The following is an 18,419-nucleotide window of genomic DNA, read 5'->3' on the forward strand; positions in this document are numbered from 1 at the left end:
TTGTGGAAGGCCTCAGTGTTACTGTTTCCTGACTGTCTTTTGCCCATCTTGGGCTCTTTGTCTCTGGGTTCATTTTCCTCTCTTGGGCCACGTGTCTTACTGCTGTCTGCCTGAGGGAAGACCTGCTGGGTTCCTGGGGTCTTTGAGGCCCTGTCTTAATCATGCCAGGAGAGAGCCAAAACCCTGTGCTGGCATTCAGGTGAGGGAAGGGTTCACCTGGCTTCCAGATCTTTGACCATGTGGGTGGCAGCCTGCCTTTGAGGAGAGTGCCTAACTGGGCCTGCCAGGGTCTCCAGAGCTTCTGGGGAGCTAAGCTTGGTCTTGCTGTTCAGGGCCTCTATGGGTGTTCATCCAGGCCTCTGGTTCCTGGGCTATGTTAGGGCCATGCAGAGAGCTTTGAAAAATACTGATGCCTGGGCCCTTTCTGATTGAATTGGACTGTGGGATAACCTGGGCATCAGTATTTTTAAAAAGCTCCCCAGGTTCTGATTTGCTCCTGGGTTGAGACCCACAGTCCGGTGCTCCGATCTGTCCAAGAGAGTGACTGCAGCACAGTTGTGTCTGCACTCGTCTCTAGGGAGTCTCCTTTCCACTCTGGTCTCTAGGGCCTCTGTCTGGGGAAGGAAGGCCTCTGGGTACTTTGTGGGTGGAGTCTGTGTCTTGCCTTCTCTGTGCTCATCAGTATGTTGGGAAATGGCTGTTTTGGAACAGGCCTGGGTCACCTCAGTGTTGGGAAAAGGCTTTGGTCTGCAGGCTGGCTGAGGTCCGGCTGCCTGGGAGTGTTTTCCCGGAGTCTGTGGGGCTTGGGCCCAGGTTTCAGTTTACCTGTGTCTATGTCCAAGTCTTGGAGGGAAGGTCCTAGCTTAGAGTGTGGGTGGGGTCGCTCTGTCTGCCTCCACTCTGAGGGATTTCTTTGTGTCTAGTGTGTATGCCTCTTGGGATCTCTGTTTATTTGTCTGTCCCAGTCTCCGATGGAAGGTCTTTGAACCTGGGGTCTGATTGAACCTTAGAACACCACTCTGCCCCCAACTCAAAAATTCTGTCTGGGACAAGTCTCCCAGGAATGGCCCGGGTGGGAGGAGGCTCTGTCTAGGGCTCGGGTGCTGGCTTTGGCGGGTGTATGCTTGGGCCTCTGGGGCTTGGTCTGGAAGAGCCCCTTCTCTGGCTCTGGCTCTGGTCGCCTGCGGCTCCGTGCCGCTGAGGCCAAGGCTGGGGTGTGGCCGCCTCCGCGGCAGGCCGGCGGGCTGGGCTCGGGTGGGCAGAGGCGCTCCCTCCCTTCCACGCCCCCACCCTGGGTTCCCCCGTTCACAGCCCCCCCCATCCCCATCCCAGCGGGTCCCGGCTTCCTTACATGGTCACGCCCGGGCTTCCAGCTCCCGGACGTCCCCCCGCCCCCGCCCCCACCGGACAAGGCCCCCGCCCTGCTCGCCCCGCGCCACCCGCCTGCGCCCCGCCATGGAGGACCTGGGTGAGTGGGGCCCGGATCCCCGGGTCCCCAGCCCCTCACCGCTGCCTAGATCGGCTTCCCCGCTGTCGCACTCCCGGCATCTCCCCATCCTCTAGCTCCCGCTTCTTGTCTCTGCCCGCGCCCCCTTTCCAACTCCACGTCTCCCTTCCTGCCTCTCTTCCTGCCTTTCCTGGGCCGGCCGCTCCCTCCCTTCTTCCCTAGCTCCGCGCCTTCGTCCCTGGCTGCGAGGGATGAAATGGGAGGTTTAGCGCCGGTGGGCTCCGGGCCTCAGGGGCTCTGGGAAGGGAGGAGTTAAAGTGACCGTGGGCCCGGGGCCTGGGAAAGTAGACGGGAGGGGAGAGTATGACGTCAAGTTTTGGACAAGAACGCGGGACTGTGCCAGGGTTTTCAGAAGAGAAGAGTTAAGGACTCCTAAGTATGGCTGGGGTCAAGTCCTTGGGCAAGGAAGAGAATAATAGATGAGAAGTGTCAAGATGCCAGAGAGAGATTAAGGGTTTGAAGAGGGAAGGGGCAGGAACTTCTAGGTTCTGGAAGGGAAAGGGTTCAAAGCACCCGGATCTGGGGATGGTGTCGGGACCGGGTTGGGAGGTGTCTTGAGCTGGAAGGAGGACCCAGGTATCTTGTCCTCTCTGCTGAGACTGGGGCTGCAAGGCTGTGCCCACCATAGGAGGGAAGGGCCTCCAGCATCCTGCAGTAGAGGCTGCTCCTCAGTAAGAGTAACTGGCACTGTACCGTGGAGAAGAAGCCAATCAGAAAGCAGGTCCCAGCAAACTCGCCAATGAGGAGCATAGGGTGGGACTCAGCGGGGCTTGGAAGTGGGCCAGGCTGGGCGCGGCCTATTTAGGTAGGGGGGGGAATTGGTGAGTGTGGCAGAGAGTGCACCCAATCAGAAAGCTGGGTGCCAGGCATATGTCCAGTTGAGCAATTTGGAGTGGAGCCAGATTTGGCTAGAGTAGAGCCAGTTTTGACTGCATCAGGCAAGATGGGGAGGTTACAGGAATCAGGCGGCTGGGTTTGTGCTTGACTCCCAGGATGAGCCAATTGGGATGTTCTGGTCATAAATATTCCTTGCTACACTTCCACTTCTTTGCCTCTGTCTGGCCCTGTATTTCCTTCTGATTCTTGACCTCTGCTGTTAATACTGGCTTTTGTCCTTCTCAAATATTGCCCATTTGCTCTTATCCTCTGATCTCGTAAGGCCCTGTCTCTGCCCTAACAGTGACCCCCTCAATCTCTCACCCTGATGGCCTCTCCCTGCAGATGCCCTGCTCTCTGACCTGGAGACCACCACCTCACATATGCCAAGGTCAGGTGCTCCAAAAGAGCGCCCCCCAGAGCCACTCACACCTCCCCCGACCTATGGCCACCAGACACAGGTGAGATCAGATGCTGGGGACTGGAGCAGCTACTAGGGCCCGGCTTGGCCCAGGCTAGGGGAATCTCGGCCTGAGTGGAGCAAAGTCCAGGCCAGTCATCCCACATATGCATCTCCTCTCTGTAGACAGGGTCTGGGGAGTCTCCAGGGGCCTCCGGGGACAAAGACCATCTGTACAGGTGAGGAGCCTGGGAACTGGGGGATAGGGAAGCCAAATGAGGCTCAGGTGAGAAGGCTTGGATTCCCCATCCCTGAACCCAGGCTCCCATTCTGTTTCCCAGTACGGTATGCAAGCCTCGGTCCCCAAAGCCTGCAGCCCCTGCGGCCCCTCCATTCTCCTCTTCCAGTGGTGTCTTGGGTACTGGGCTCTGTGAGCTAGACCGGTTGCTTCAGGAACTTAATGCCACCCAGTTCAACATCACAGGTACCAGGGTTACTGAGGCAGGCCTTGATGGGAGATGGGCAGGGCAGGGAAGGGCAGAGACCAAGGGGAATATACTTCCCAGAGTAGCAGTTCAAGGAACACAAAGCCTCAACTGGGAGGATGAGTTGAGCATGACCCTATGGCCAATATCTTTCTCTCCTGTCTCCAGATGAAATAATGTCTCAGTTCCCACCTAGCAAAGTGGCTGCAGGGGACCAGAAGGAGGACCAATCTGAAGACAAGAAAAGACCCAGCCTGTGAGTTTGGCATAGTTGGCAGGGCTGGGAGACAGGTGATGGGCCTTGGATGTCTGAGTTACTAGAAGGAGCATTACTCTGGGAGGCTCTGTGATGACACAAGCTGTGTTCTTTACAGCCCTTCCAGCCCATCTCCTGTCCTCCCAAAGTCTTCAGCCACCTCGGCCACTCTGGAGCTGGATAGACTGATGGCCTCGCTCTCTGATTTCCGTGTCCAGAACCATGTGAGTCAGGCGGGGTTTGGGCTGATGTCAATTTGTGGCTCCCCAACTCATTCTAGACCCTGCCATGCCTGCTGCCTTGCTGACTCAATTCTCATGTCCTCCCCACTGAAGCTTCCAGCCTCTGGGCCAACCCAGCCACCGGCAGCAAGCTCCATGAATGAGGGTTCCCCCTCCCCACCAGAGCCGACTAGCAAGGGCAGCCTGGACACCATGCTGGGCCTGCTGCAGTCCGACCTCAGCCGCCGTGGTGTTCCCACGCAGGCCAAGGGCCTCTGTGGCTCCTGCAATAAACCTATTGCTGGGCAGGTAAGTGGAGCCCTGTGAGAGGGGAGCCAGAGACCCACAGACCCATATTTACTGAGAGCCAGGCTTTGTGCTGTTCCTTTTAATAAATAAGTCTCTGAAGTGGGTATTACTGATACTCATATTTTATGGATGAGGAAACTGAAGCTCTGAGTCACACAGCAGGTAAGGGGTAGGGTGAGAATTCCAACCTAGTTATCATTTATTATGACCCTACTGTGTGCCAGGCACTGTTCTGGCTCCTTTACAAACTCCCATCTCAGTTAATCTTCAGAAGACTCATTGGCTCCACCTACCATTTCTAGGCATCCACAAAGACTGTCTCTCCTCTGTCAGAGTCTGGTCTGGGATTTCTGGGTCTTGGCTTATTGACTAAGCAGATGTGAATGACAACAGCTGTGCCCAGTAGTTGGCCCACAGCCTCCTGCTAGATAAAGTACCTGACTTCCATCCCAGAATCCCCAATCGTAGCAACGCAGGGTGGCATTATGACTTTCATCTTCATGGGTTCCTTCTTCCATTAAAAAAATTAAAAATCGTACTTTATGTCTGTGTTGGTATAAAGATGAATATATTTGTATTAGATATTAAATCATTTTCTTCTAGTTTATTGTTTTCTTCCAATTTTAAAAGAAATTAAAACATTTTCATGGGCCCCTAAAAGTATTGTGAGCACTGTGACTGCCATGCCTCGTGAATAAATCAGTCAACCTTGGAGCAACCTGGGTTGAATCCCCATCACTTCCAGGCTGCTTGGTCTTGAACATTAGAGTCTTCATCCTGGTCTCTCCGAGATAAGAGTGAAAAATGCCACGTAAACCTTAGCTCACCGAGCCTGTGGCAGTCAGCCTCATCCCCCTGGATCACAGGTGGTGACGGCTCTGGGCCGGGCCTGGCACCCTGAGCACTTCGTGTGCGGTGGCTGTTCCATGGCCCTGGGAGGCAGCAGCTTCTTTGAGAAGGATGGAGCCCCCTTCTGCCCCGAATGCTACTTCGAGCGCTTCTCACCAAGATGTGGCTTCTGCAACCAGCCCATCCGACACGTGAGCCCCGCCTGGCCCCGCAGATCTGTCACTGTCCCACTCAGAGAGCCTGTGGGATGGGTCCCATCCGGACTGGTCCCCTCTGCCCTCGCCCCTTGGCATCTCCATGGCCCCTTGGCATCTCCATGGCCCCTTGGACTCCGCTCTCCTCTTTGGTTCCCAAACTCCTGTCAGATCTTCCGTCCCCTGGACTCCTTCCTCAGCCCAGTCAGTCAGGTTCGGAGCGGTAGAGAGCGGCAAGAAGGGATGGACGGTCACACTGAGTGTCCCCTTTCACTCCCCGCAGAAGATGGTAACCGCCTTGGGCACCCACTGGCACCCAGAGCACTTCTGCTGCGTCAGTTGCCGAGAGCCGTTCGGAGACGAGGGTGAGAGAGCTCGGCTTCGCCTTGAAAGCCGCGGGTCCGGGGACATCTCGCCCCAACCCTCCGACCTCCGGAGCCCTTGGGGACAAGAATTTTCTCTCGGTCTCCTCTGGCCCCACCCTCTCCCACACGTGGGATCCCGTCCCAGCCCCTCCGGCTCTGGCCACCTCAGACCCCATCCTCTCTGCCCGCCTCTGACTGCCCCTTCTGCCCCAGTCTCGGATGTCGTGGGTCCCGGTCCCGCCCGCACCCTTTCCTCTCGGCCCACTCGCCTCCCGCCCCCAGGTTTCCACGAGCGCGAGGGCCGCCCCTACTGCCGTCGAGACTTCCTGCAGCTGTTCGCCCCGCGCTGCCAGGGCTGCCAGGGCCCCATCCTGGACAACTACATCTCGGCGCTCAGCGCGCTCTGGCACCCGGACTGCTTCGTCTGCAGGGTGCGCCGCGGGGGGCGGGGCCTGGGGGGCGAGGCCTGGGGGGGCGAGGCCGGGGGGTGGGGGCCGAGGTCTGGGGGTGGGGGCCGAGGCCTGGGGGGGGGCGAGGCCTGGGGGGGCGAGGCCTGGGGTGGGGGGGCGAGGTCTGGGGGGGGCGAGGCCTGGGGGGGGCGAGGCCTGAGGGGGGCGAGGCCTGGGGTGGGGCGAGGTCTGGGGGGGGCGAGGCCTGAGGGGCGCGAGACCTGGGGGGGGCGAGGCCTGGGGAGGGGGCGGGGCCTTGGGGGGGGCGGGAGGCCTGGGGGGGGCGAGGCCTGGGGGGGCGGGTCAACGGGAGGCGGGACAGGCCCCGGGTGGGGCGAGTTTTCCCGGCAGGTTCCTTCCGGAGCGACGCTTCGCGTCTGGGCGGGGCCGCGAGGATCACAGCGCGGCATTGAGCGAGTGACGCGAGTTAGCTGGCGCGGCTCGGCCGCTGACCTGTCCCGTCGCGGCCTCCCTTCCCCAGGAATGCTTCGCGCCCTTCTCCGGAGGCAGCTTTTTCGAGCACGAGGGCCGCCCGCTGTGCGAGAACCATTTCCACGCGCGCCGCGGCTCGCTCTGCGCCACGTGTGGCCTCCCGGTGACCGGCCGCTGCGTGTCGGCCCTGGGCCGCCGCTTCCACCCAGACCACTTCACCTGCACCTTCTGCCTGCGCCCGCTCACCAAGGGCTCCTTCCAGGAGCGCGCCGGCAAGCCCTACTGCCAGCCGTGCTTCCTCAAACTCTTTGGCTGACCACCCCCCCCCCCGGCTCGCCCCGGGGGCCGCGCCCCGCCGAGCCCGCCCTTGCGGAAAAGACGGAGTCCTCCCGACCCCAGGCCTTGCCTTGCTCTTAGAGCTTGGGGCTACCCCAACCCCGCTCTGCGAGGCCCCAGCCCCTGGAGAGACCCGCCTCTAAGGTACTCTGTTCTCAGGGGTCAAGTTCAGAAAAGGCGCAGCCAGTTCTTAAGCCACACGCCCCAAACGCGGATTGTCCACTGACAGAGACCCCGCGTAAATCCTTCACTCTAGTCCCGCCCTTGGGGAGCCCCCTGACTGGAGGAGGGTCCTTGCGATTCCCAGGCCAGGGCTCCCCGCCCCCCACGCCCCCCACGCCCCCACTGTTCTGTGCACTTTTTTCTACCTACATAAACACACATTCCACGTCTCACTGGCGCTGTGTCTCTTGCCTCCTGACGCCCCGCCCCTGGTGCTGGCTCTGACCCCGGCGGTCTCTAGGCCACCGTCTGGTCGACAGAGCGGGACCTAGGGCCTCAGCCCTCGCAGGTGGCCCTCCTGTCTTTCGCACTTCAGATATCAGGTGAACCCAAGGCTGGAAAGGGCGGCGACCTGCCAGGATTGTGCAGATAGCACAGCCAGGACAGGGACTCAAACCGGGGCCCCATGGAAGCTTCCCGCCCCCATTATTCCCTCCTCAGCTCCCTGTGTTCTTGGAATAAGCGCTTAATGTGTCCCCGCTTCCTGCCCTGCCTTTGTTTGGTTCTCAGATTTTTTTTTTTTTTTCCCCTTAAAGGACCTTTAGGGATGGGTCTCCTTCCACAAGTGCCAATTTATTTATGCGCACCCTTTGATCTGGGCAGTAAGGTACAGTTTCCCTCTGACTAGTATTGACCCACAACATCTCTAATCACCTGTAGCTTTCATGTAGTCAGGGCCCAGCTTAACCCTTTCTTCCCCCACCCTGAAATATCCACGTCAAGGTAGGCCAGTCAGCATGTCCAGAGTTATTATTTACTTTCGCTATTGGTTCACCAGTCACTGCCTGAGACTTTTCCTGGCTCAGCCCTGTGCTGGGTGGTGCTGGGTCCACAGATGAGTCAGGCCTGGGCAGTCACTGCCCCGGAGAGCCCCAGGCTGGCCAAGGAGACAGAGGATGACACTTGGTGTGGCCAGGGCAGTGACTGAGGGAAGCACTGGGGAATGTAGGGGCCAGAAGGAAGCTTCTAGCCCAGATTGGGAGTCAAGGAAGGCTTCCTGGGGGAGGTGACACCTGAGCTAAGTCCTAGCAGTGAAGGGTGGGGCCAGGGTTTTCAGGTATGGGGGAGTTCAGGTTCTATCTAAGTCCTCGAGCCTCAAGGGCCTTTTTGCATCCCAGAACTTTCACCTTGGACCCTGCAGTTCCCTAGGGAAGGGGCCTAGACTCCTGGGCCCAGACAACAGGGGCTTTTGGTGCTGGAAATGATGGATCCTCAGAGGCCTTTCCATGCTGGCATCAGGAAGAGCTAGCAGCCAAGGCGAGCACGTGTGGGCAAGAGACAAAGGTGAGGTCTCAGCCCTAGGCACTGGCAGACCCCTAGACCTTTTCCTTTTAGAGGCTCCACTCCCTTGGTCTTCCAAGGTCTCCTGCTCATCCCTTTTCACACATTCTCCTGGGCAGTGCGCCCAGGCCCTGGCATGGAACCACCTCCCTATCTTGAGGATGCCCAAATTGGCCACCTCTGGTCTTGATCCATTCATTCACCAAGTGTTTATTGAGCACTTGCTGTGCCAGGCTCTGGGGAGGCAATGAGGAACCAGGTAGATATGCTTCTTGCCCTCAGGGAGCTGAAGTCTAACAGAGCAGACATGACAAACCAGTATACAAGTGACAAGTGTGATGAAGGAATGGGGCCTTCCCTGACCACCTAGGTAAAGCCAACCCTTCCCCTGATTTCCACCCCATGGCACCTCCCAAGTTCCTTCATAGCACTTATCACTATTGTAAGTAGGTGTTTATTTGTTGATTGCTTATGTCTGATTCTGAAATGAGCAAAAGCTCCCGAGAGCAGGTAACATGTTTGTTTTGCTGACCATTGTCTAGAATAGTGTCTAATGCCAAGCAGATGCTCAACAAATGTTTGTTAAGGAAAGAAGGAACAAGGAAGAAAGGAAAGGAGGAGGAGGAGTGAGAAGGAAAAAATAGAGAACTAAGACAGAGAAGGCGGGGAAAGGATTTCTTCAACCAGGTAGTCAGAGAAGGCGCAGTGAAATGTAGTGTCTAAGCTGAGGCTTGAAGGCTGAGAAGGGGCAGCCAGGCGAACAGCCCGAGGAGAGCAGTCCAGGCAGAGGAGACAGCGAGCACAAAGGCCAGCGGGCAGGACAGAGTTTGACATATTGGGAGAAAGGAAAGGCGGCCAGTGTGGCTGGATTAGAGCAAGAAATGGGGAGGGTAGGAGATGAGGTCAAAGAGGAAATAGATGTCACATCATCATGGGCCTTGTAGTCCACGGTGAGGGGGTTTTATTTTAAGTGCCTATAACCCAAATGTGTCCTCTGACACTTGTTCCTGGATTTCTATTTTTTTAAGTTCAGAAAATTACAGGGGTACAAACGTTTAGGTTACATAGATCACCTTTGCATTGCCTGAGTCAGAGCTACAAGCATGCCCATCCCCCAGACAGTGCACACCGCACCCATTGGGTGTGAATATACACATCCCTTCCTCCCCCTCCCACCTGCCGACACCTGATGAATGTTTTACTTCCATATGTGTGCAAAAGTGTCGATCAATTAGTACCAATTTAATGGTAAGTACATGTGGTGCTTGTTTTTCCATTCTTGTGATACTTCACTTAGAAGAATTGGCTCCAGCTCCATCCACTATAATACAAGAGGTACTAGATCATCATTGTTTTTTTGTGACAGAGTAGAACTCCACGGTATACATACACCACATTTTATTAATCCACTCATGTACTGATGGGCACTTGGGTTGTTTCACATCTTTGCAATTGCGAATTGTGCCGCTATAAACATTCGAGTGCAGATGTCTTTTTTTCCTTTGGGTAGATGCCCAGTAGTGGGATTGCTGGATCAAATGGTAGGTCTACTTTTAGCTCTTTGAGATATCTCCATATGACTTTCCACAGAGGTTGCACTAGTTTGCAGTCTCACCAGCAGTGTATGAGTGTTCCCATCTCTCCACATCCACACCAACATTTGTTGTTTTGGGACTTTTTGATAAAAGCCATTCTCACTGGAGTTAAGTGATATCTCATTGTGGTTTTTTGTTCCTGGATTTCTCTCCGGCACTTCAAATTCATCATCGCCTGAAGCAGACAGTGTGGGTGCCCTGCCCCTATCCACTTGGCCCACTTAGAAAGTCACAGACAGACAGTTCCCAAACACCCAGACTCCCCAGCTGCTTCCAGAGCTGCCTGAGGTAGTCTCTGGAGGAGGGAGTGTGCTCCATGTACATGGTATGCCTGAAATGTGAGAGTTTTTCCCAGCTTTCAACTAGTGAGAAATAGGAATTGGTGAATACCCCAACTTCCTGGCCCCTTAGGGTCATTTCTGTGGTGTGTCCTCTATAGTGTCACGGGGGTCCTCCCTGGGGTTCAGTTATAACTTGTTCAACAACATACTCTTTCCTGGCTTTTCTCCTTTTTTGTCCCACTTCTCTCCCTCCCAGTCCTTGCTGGGATCACTTCCGCGGTAATGTCCTTGCATCCAAATTCTTGTTTCAGGGTCTGCTTTTGAAGGAACCCAAACTAAGTTACTTTCTAAACAAAACTCATCATTTTCCCTTAAAATATTTTTCTGTCTTTCCCATCTCAGGGATGACTGCAACTGCCATAATCAGACTGTTCCCCAACATCCAAGTCTGGTCAATTCTTCTAGAAAGGCAGACATACAGATATTATTAATAACCAATCCCCTCACTTCTTTTGTCCAGCCCTGGGCTGTGCAGTGGGACTGCAGAGATGAATCAGATCAGTCTCAGCTCCTGAGGAGTCTCTAGTCTGTTGAGGAGACAGACCTGGATCCAACAAGGCCCGCGCAGTGTGCTCAGAACTGTATCAGAAAAGTCTTTCTTAAAGAGGTGACAGGCTGGGCACTGAGGGCTGAGGAGTTGGCCATTTGGGAGGCAGGCGGGCAATCTAAGCAGAAGGCACAGTTTATGCAAAAGATTGAGGGGAAAGGAGACAGACAGACAGAAAGAAAGAGAGAGGGAGGGAAGGAAGGAAGGAAAGAGAGAGAAAGAAAGGAAGGAAGGAAAGAAAAAAAAGAAACTATCTAGGCTGCATAGGTTCAGGGAATGGGACAGGAAATGTGACTTCGCTCTAGATTTGGTGTGGAGAAACAAGGGGAAGGGTGAGCAGGAGTCAGGGAGTGGCAGGCCTTGGAAATCGGGCTGAAGAGTTTGTGCTTCCTCCTGAGTGTGATGGGGAGCCATGGAGGGCTTCTGAGGAGGGGAGTGACACTGTCAGATTTGGGTTTGAAAATGATTCTTCTGTATTAGTCAAAACCAGGGGGCTGGCTCAGCCAGGCTCCCTAGGTAGAGGCTGAAGGTATGCATTTTTAGGGAAAGAAAGAGGCAATTTTGAGTCTGGGGCACTGGGGAGAGGGTGGAAGCTAAGGCCCAGGAACAAGTGCTCCTGAACTTGAAAGGGCCCAGCTCCCCAGGACCAGCCTTGGGCCTTGATATGACCTGATTCAGCTAAACAAAGCTGGGGAGGGGGGACGAGACCTGGGGGACTTGTCGGCTCACTGCCCCTGAGGTAACCATTAATCCTTCTCCTGGGGGAGCCCAGGGCCCGGTCCCGCAAGGGGCAGATCCTGGGTAGAATGGAGGAACACACGGAGGCAAGCTTGGCACCAGAGCCAGAGGTCCAGAGGGTCCTAATTGACAATCCTGCTGATATCCTGGTCATTGCTGCTTATTTCCTGCTGGTCATTGGTGTTGGCTTGTGGGTGAGAAATTGAGGGGGTCCTAATGGGGGCTGGGCTTTTGGGGTCTGGGGGAAAAGTCTCAGAGAGACTGCCTAGATGGGGGAAGGATGCCTGGATCTTTGAGGGAGAAACCCAGGGCTCTGAGGGGCAAGCAGGTCTTTTGAGGGCCTCAGGGAGGCCCAGACAACATTAATTCCTTGTCTTCCCACCTTTGGATTGTACTAGGTAAGGGGGTCAATGGTTTTTTGTCAGAGTCAGCATCCTTAGTGAGATCCTGGTTCCCATGTTCACATGATGGCTGACCAGCAGCCCACATCCAAGGCCCCCAGGAAAGTCCAGCCAACTCCAGCCACATTAAGACTTGGGTCATGCCGGGCATGGTGGCTTACGCCTATAATCCTAGCACTCTGGGAGGCCAAGGCGGGCGGATCATTTGAGCTCAGCAGTTCAAGACCAGCCTGACCAAGAGCGGGACCCCGTTTCTACTAAAAAAAAAGAAAAGAAAAGAAAAGAAAGAAAGAAAGAAATTAGCTGGACAACTAAAAAATATATAGAAAAAATTAGCAGGGCATGGTGGTGCATGCCTGTAGTCTCAGCTACTTAGAGGCTGAGGCAGGAGGATCGCTTGAGCCCAGGAGTTTGAGGTTGCAGTGAGCTAGGCTGACGCCACGGCACTCTAGCCCAGGCAACAGAGGGAGACTCTGTCTCAAAAAAAAAAAAAAAAAAAAAAAATTATAGAAGACTTGGGTGCCCAGACAGGGGATTAGGGCCTGGTTGCTCTGGGTGTCTGGGAGGAGGTTGGGGGTGGGGGTGCAAACAATCAGTGGAGCTGAGTGCTGGTTAATCTTCAGCCTGAAACAAGGCTGAGGAATGTGTTGAGAAGGCTAATGAGGTCCGAAGATGTGCCCCAAACCCAGGTCTCTCCCTGCCGCTGTCCCCCAGTCTATGTGCAGAACCAACAGAGGCACTGTCGGCGGCTACTTCCTGGCGGGACGAAGCATGGCGTGGTGGCCGGTGAGCGGCGCTGGGCCATGAGCGGGAGCGGGCCTGCAGAAGCAGCCTGGCTGACAGCCCCCTCTGGCCACAGGTTGGGGCCTCTCTCTTCGCCAGCAACATCGGCAGCGGCCACTTTGTGGGCCTGGCAGGGACTGGTGCTGCAAGCGGCTTGGCTGTGGCTGGATTTGAGTGGAATGTGAGGCCCCCTTTTTGCCAATAGCCCCAGCCCCAGTGGGAACCCCTGGAAAGGTCACACCTTGGGGAAGCTCCAGGCAGAGGGGATACGAGATTGGAGGTGGGACTTCCCAACTGTGGGTATGGTTGGGTTGGGAGTGAGAGTCACACATCCATCTTGGAGGCAGAGGTATGCATGTGACAACCACTTTCCGAGCAGGCACAGGTCCTGCTCCTGACTTGCTGTGTGAGCCTGTACCAGCCATTCCTCTCTGTGGGCCTTGATTTACACCTCTCTGAAGTGGGGTGAGCCTCAATGATAGGGAAACGCCTGTTGCTCGCTGATGCTGTGGTCTAGGAGGATCTCCTGGAGTTGAGAAGAGGAGACAAAGCTCTGGGACTGAGGCTCACCTCGGAGCGTTGGGGAGATCAGAGCTTTGAGCTCAGGCTTCCTGGAGGAGGAGGCCTCTAAGCTGAGCCTTGAGGGACAAAAGGTTTGGGTTGGGTGGAGAAGAGAGGAAAGGCGGCACTGCCTGGCACTGCCTGGCAGAGGCTGGGGTCAGTCTGAGGATTCTGTGCTTGGGTTCATATGCTAGAGAGGGGGTGGGGGAACATAGGGGCCATCTTGGGAGGGACTGGCCAGGGGTGATGGCCTGGGAGGGCAAGGAGGGCTCTAGTTAAGTGCACAGGAGGGTGCATTCCTTAATGCCCAGGGCCACCGACTGCAGTTGGGCCCCAAGTGTAACCCTTCCCAGGGCCACTTGCCTTGGAGTGGGATATTCATGAAGAGAAGGTCTCTCAGATCCTTCAGGGGTGAAGGCAGGCTCACGGCAAAACCTCAGTCACAGGGTCACCCTCAGCTGTCTTGCTGTACCCACAGGCGCTGTTCGTGGTGCTGCTACTCGGCTGGCTCTTTGCTCCGGTGTACTTGACGGCAGGTGTCATTACAATGCCGCAGTACCTACGCAAGCGCTTTGGCGGCCATCGTATCCGCCTCTACTTGTCTATGCTTTCGCTTTTTCTGTACATCTTCACCAAGATCTCGGTGAGCTGTGGGCGGGATGGGGGGCTCGAAGGGCGGAGCCACCAAGTGGAAGGCTATAGAGAGCCCTGGAGGGTGTGGCACCACGTAGAAGTCGCTGTAAGAAACATGGAGGCAGGGCCTGGAAGCAATAGGTCTCTGGGGCCGCAGCCACAGTGCCTGGGACCTGGGAAGGTCAGGCCATCAAAAAATAAGGGAACTTTTGAGGCGTGGCCAGTAGGGTCATGGCCTGGGCAGGAGGTGAGCCTGGGTCACTGCCCTGACCCCTGGGTCCTGACCTTCGTGCTTGCTCCTTCCCCCAAGGTGGACATGTTCTCCGGGGCAGTATTCATTCAGCAGGCTCTGGGCTGGAACATATACGCCTCCGTCATCGCGCTGCTGGTCATCACCATGATTTACACCGTGACAGGTGCTGACAGGGGCTTAGGTTAGGGAAGGGAGTGGGCCTGGGATACGTGCTGGGAGCTGTGGGCAGGGTTTAAAGGAGCCACCAGAGGAAAGCGGGATGCAGAGGTTTGAACATGTGATGTGGTCCACGCAGGAGAAGGAACTAAATCTTTGGAAGGCAAACTCTTCCTCTCCCTACTTTCCGTTGGATTTGCACTGCAAGTTCAGAGCTGAGAACCCATGCTGGGCCTGAGTGGGGACTGGGGGAAAAAGATAATTTAGCAGCTCTTGTCCCCCTTGAACACACAGGAGAGCGGACTTAGCCAGTTTCTGAGATCTCTGGCCAATTCCAGTGCGGTTCAGAGGGTCCTAGGGCGGGACCTGAGGTTGGATGGGGACCACAGTAGGCAGGAGCTGGTGCCCAGGCCAGCGACAGGGGCCCTTCCAGAGAAGGGATGGAGCTGAGAATGGAACCTTGGGAGTCACCCCCTCTTACTACACAGACCTCACAAAGACACCATACGCGCTAGGGCTGGCCTGCCTGTGAGATCAGGAGCCAGGCTGTCCCCACTGACCCAGGCCTGTTGCAGGAGGGCTGGCAGCGCTGATGTACACAGATACCGTGCAGACCTTCGTCATTCTCGGGGGGTCCTTCATCCTCATGGGTTACGGTATGGGGCTCAGCCAATGGGGGAGGGGCGCGGAAGTCACGGGCCGCAGAGCTCGCAGCGCGGGAGCAGGGACATCCCTCGTCTCTGGCATGCGGGTCCCAAGGAGGGCCTTGGCCCTGGTGCCGGGTCCCCTGACGGCCTTGCCCGCTCAGCCTTCCACGAGGTGGGCGGGTATTCGGGTCTCTTCCACAAATACCTGGGGGCAATGACTTCGCTGACGGTGTCCGAGGATCCGGCCGTGGGCAACATCTCCAGCTCCTGCTATCGACCCCGGCCCGACTCCTACCACCTGCTTCGGGACCCTGTGACGGGGGACCTGCCGTGGCCCGCGGTGATCCTAGGGCTCACCATCGTCTCGGGCTGGTACTGGTGCAGCGACCAGGTGCGGGGTCAGGGCTCGAGTCCGGAGCGAGGCTGGGGCAGAACCGTAGCCGCTGGGGCGGAGCTGGATGCTGGGGCCCGAACCCACCCCCGGGGCTAGGTCGAAGGTGTGGTCTGAGGGGGCGGAACCCGGCCCGGGTCGGGCTACACTCGATGGGGCGCACTCCAGTGGCAAGGTCTGAGAATGCAGCTGAATTTGGGGTACCACTGAGCCACAGGCGGGCACAAGTTAGCGGAAGGTGGGGGGCTTGGCGGGTTGAGGCACGGCCTGAGGGGTCGGAGTACCGTACGCAGGTAGCTGAACGCCCTCCCTGCAGGTCATAGTGCAGCGCTGCCTGGCCGGGAAGAGCCTGACCCACATCAAGGCGGGCTGCATCTTGTGCGGCTATCTGAAGCTGATGCCCATGTTCCTCATGGTCATGCCAGGCATGATCAGCCGCATTCTGTACCCGGGTAACGTCTGCACCCCCGCCCAGCCCGAGTCCTATGTCCATCCGGCCCCTTTCTTGTGCAAAGACCCAGGTGCCCATCTTCCATTTCCATCATCCTCCCAAGACTTGCTGACTGGCCGCCTACTCCTGCCTCCCACAAGGGGTCCCGTCTCTCCTCTGCTAGGATTCCCAGTCCCCACTTCAGGGATGCTAGTTCCCGACCGTGGCCTCTTTCTCGCAGACGAAGTGGCATGTGTGGTGCCTGAGGTGTGTAAGCGTGTGTGTGGCACTGAGGTGGGCTGCTCCAACATCGCCTACCCGCGGCTCGTCGTGAAGCTCATGCCCAACGGTGAGGGCAGGCACCTGGGTTGCCCCTTGCTCACAGGTGCAGGGGCGCTGCGGCCACTGCTGCCGGGACGGGCCACCCCTTGCCAAGCCCACATCGCGCGGGACACTGGTGACTCCAACCACACAGCTCCTGTCGGCCTGCAGGTCTGCGCGGACTCATGCTGGCCGTCATGCTGGCGGCGCTCATGTCCTCGCTGGCCTCGATCTTTAACAGCAGCAGCACGCTTTTCACCATGGACATCTACACACGCCTGCGGCCCCGTGCCGGCGACCGGGAGCTGCTGCTAGTGGGAAGGTGCAGGCCGGGTTGCCCCCTCCTCCCCCTCTCCTGTTCCATGAATCAGCGCACGGTGGGCGTGGAGCAGCTGCAGGGTTGTGGGGAGAGGACAGGAGGGTCCTGGGTGAGATTTCTTGATGACCTCCTGCTGCAGGCTCTGGGTGGTGTTCGTCGTGGCCGTGTCAGTGGCCTGGCTACCCGTGGTGCAGGCAGCACAGGGTGGGCAGCTCTTCGATTACATCCAGTCAGTTTCCAGCTACTTGGCGCCGCCCGTGTTTGCTGTCTTCCTGCTGGCGCTCTTTGTGCCCCGCGTGAACGAGAAGGTGAGTGGTGTGTGCTCGCTGCAAACTTGGGGCAGGGCTTGGACATCCTGTGCTTGCTGACCTTGTCTCCCCTGCAGGGTGCCTTCTGGGGACTGACTGGGGGCCTGCTGATGGGCCTGGCACGCCTTATTCCTGAGTTCTCCTTTGGCACTGGCAGCTGTGTGCGGCCCTCGGCATGCCCAGCGCTCCTCTGTGGCGTGCACTACCTCTACTTTGCCATCGTGCTCTTCCTCTGTTCCAGCCTCCTCATTCTCATAGTCTCTCTGTGCACTGCACCCATCCCTCGAAAGCATGTAAGTGCCGGCTTCTGGATGGGCTGGGTGCCCTAAACAAGCACTGTGTGGGCTAGAGCAGCCATGCCGGTCTGCTTCCAGGAACACCCAGTGAGGAGAACAGGCATTTCTCTACACTGAGGGTTGAGGGGAGCAGGCTGGGAGTTTAGGTGGAAGCTGCATTTGCAGAGCAAGCACATTTTAATTTAAATACCATTTATTTGAAGTGGTCTGGGGAGAGGTGGCTTAAAGATTTTGGTGAGTTGGCAGTTAGAGCCCACCAAAGCCCATCCTTGGCATGGCCTTTGGGACTCAAAACACAGGATCTGACTAGTGGCTGAGAGGGACAGAGTACCATCTTGAAAGCCCCCTGAACAGGTTTGGTTTCGTGCTACTCTGGGGCAGGGCTTATGGTGGTGGGGTGGGTGCCTGCAAAAGACCTGGGCCTCGAAGGACGGACAGGATTCCAAGGCAGTAGGAGGAACTGTGAGCAAATACCCACAGGAAGGGACACTGTGTTGGCAGGACTGTAAGACCAGAGTCTAAAGTACGACACTCTGGGTGTAGACAGGAGACTTGAGGTGAGAACGGCAGGGGGAGCAGGGCCAATGGCTTTAAACTCCAAGCTGAGGAGCTTGGGGTTTAGCGTGAGGGGAAGGGGCAGCTATGGAAGGTGGAGTTTTTGAGAGCCGAGCCTCCTGCTAGGTGTGCAGACTGGACAGAGTGAGGTAAGGGAAGGTAGGGAAAGGGCTGCTGTGCCAGCGTGGACAGGACACTTTAGAGCTTGGTGTGAGGGGACAGAACGCCCACTTGGTCCCTGCTCCCATCACTCCCCAGCTCCACCGCCTGGTTTTCAGTCTCCGGAACAGCAAGGAGGAACGAGAGGACCTGGATGCTGATGAGCTGCAAGGCGCGTCGCTCCCTGTACAGAATGGGAGCCCAGAGCACGCGGTGCAGATGGAGGGTAAGGCACTGTCTGGGGACGAGGGCCGGGGAGATGGGGCAGCCAAGTTCCTGCGAACTAACTGTGGAGCTTCAATTTCTCCCAGAGTCACAGTCCCCATCACCAAGCCTATTCCGCCAGTGTCTGCTCTGGTTCTGTGGAATGAGCAGGGGTGGGGCAGCTGGTCCTCCACCCCCTACCCAGGAGGAGGCGGCTATAGCAGCCAGGCAGCTGGAGGATATCAGCGAGGACCCACGCTGGGCCCGTGTGGTCAACCTCAACGCCCTGCTCATGATGACCGTGGCGGTGTTCCTCTGGGGCTTCTATGCCTAAGGCCAACTGTGTTGGATAACAGAAACCACAGCAAGGGCAGGGCTCATCCCTCATCCTCACAATAAGTGGGAACGGGTGGCCTGCAGTGGTCCCCAGAAAAGGGGAAAGGGCAGCAGTGGGGTGGGAGGCTCCTGGTTCTCTTTTTCTCTGCCTTATCTCCTCCTGGGGCCCAGTCTATCTGACTGGCAGTCACTTCCCATGAGGCCTTGGCCAATCTGCCATAGCAGCTCCCCTAAGCAGAAATAAAGCTGCCTTTCCCACAGCC

General features: G+C 57.0%; 2 protein-coding genes across 3 annotated transcripts; both read left to right on the plus strand.

Annotated features, from left to right (window-relative positions):
* The first annotated feature begins 1,418 nt into the window (after positions 1 to 1,418).
* Positions 1,419 to 7,074, plus strand: TGFB1I1 (transforming growth factor beta 1 induced transcript 1). 2 transcript variants are annotated; one of them, XM_069485824.1, is made up of 11 exons: positions 1,419 to 1,468; positions 2,729 to 2,844; positions 2,970 to 3,022; positions 3,125 to 3,267; positions 3,437 to 3,524; positions 3,643 to 3,748; positions 3,860 to 4,054; positions 4,921 to 5,094; positions 5,381 to 5,462; positions 5,745 to 5,893; positions 6,393 to 7,071. In XM_069485824.1, the coding sequence occupies exons 1-11, from the start codon at positions 1,456 to 1,458 to the stop codon at positions 6,657 to 6,659; spliced, it is 1,386 nt and encodes a 461-aa protein (XP_069341925.1). In that variant the 5' UTR covers positions 1,419 to 1,455; the 3' UTR covers positions 6,660 to 7,071. The 2 variants fall into 2 exon arrangements, with proteins under 2 accessions (XP_069341925.1, XP_069341926.1); XM_069485825.1 differs by lacking the exon at positions 1,419 to 1,468 and adding an exon at positions 1,476 to 1,491 and having other exon boundaries at positions 6,393 to 7,074.
* A 4,383-nt stretch (positions 7,075 to 11,457) lies between these two features.
* SLC5A2 (solute carrier family 5 member 2) lies at positions 11,458 to 18,413 on the plus strand. Its single transcript, XM_069486105.1, has 14 exons — positions 11,458 to 11,597; positions 12,519 to 12,590; positions 12,664 to 12,768; positions 13,627 to 13,791; positions 14,092 to 14,197; positions 14,766 to 14,846; positions 14,999 to 15,228; positions 15,545 to 15,680; positions 15,900 to 16,007; positions 16,151 to 16,301; positions 16,438 to 16,606; positions 16,684 to 16,899; positions 17,716 to 17,842; positions 17,928 to 18,413. The coding sequence occupies exons 1-14, from the start codon at positions 11,472 to 11,474 to the stop codon at positions 18,152 to 18,154; spliced, it is 2,019 nt and encodes a 672-aa protein (XP_069342206.1). The 5' UTR covers positions 11,458 to 11,471; the 3' UTR covers positions 18,155 to 18,413.
* Positions 18,414 to 18,419: the final 6 nt, after the last annotated feature.

Source organism: Eulemur rufifrons, chromosome 14, assembly GCF_041146395.1.
Source record: "Eulemur rufifrons isolate Redbay chromosome 14, OSU_ERuf_1, whole genome shotgun sequence".
Classification (NCBI taxonomy): domain Eukaryota; kingdom Metazoa; phylum Chordata; class Mammalia; order Primates; family Lemuridae; genus Eulemur; species Eulemur rufifrons.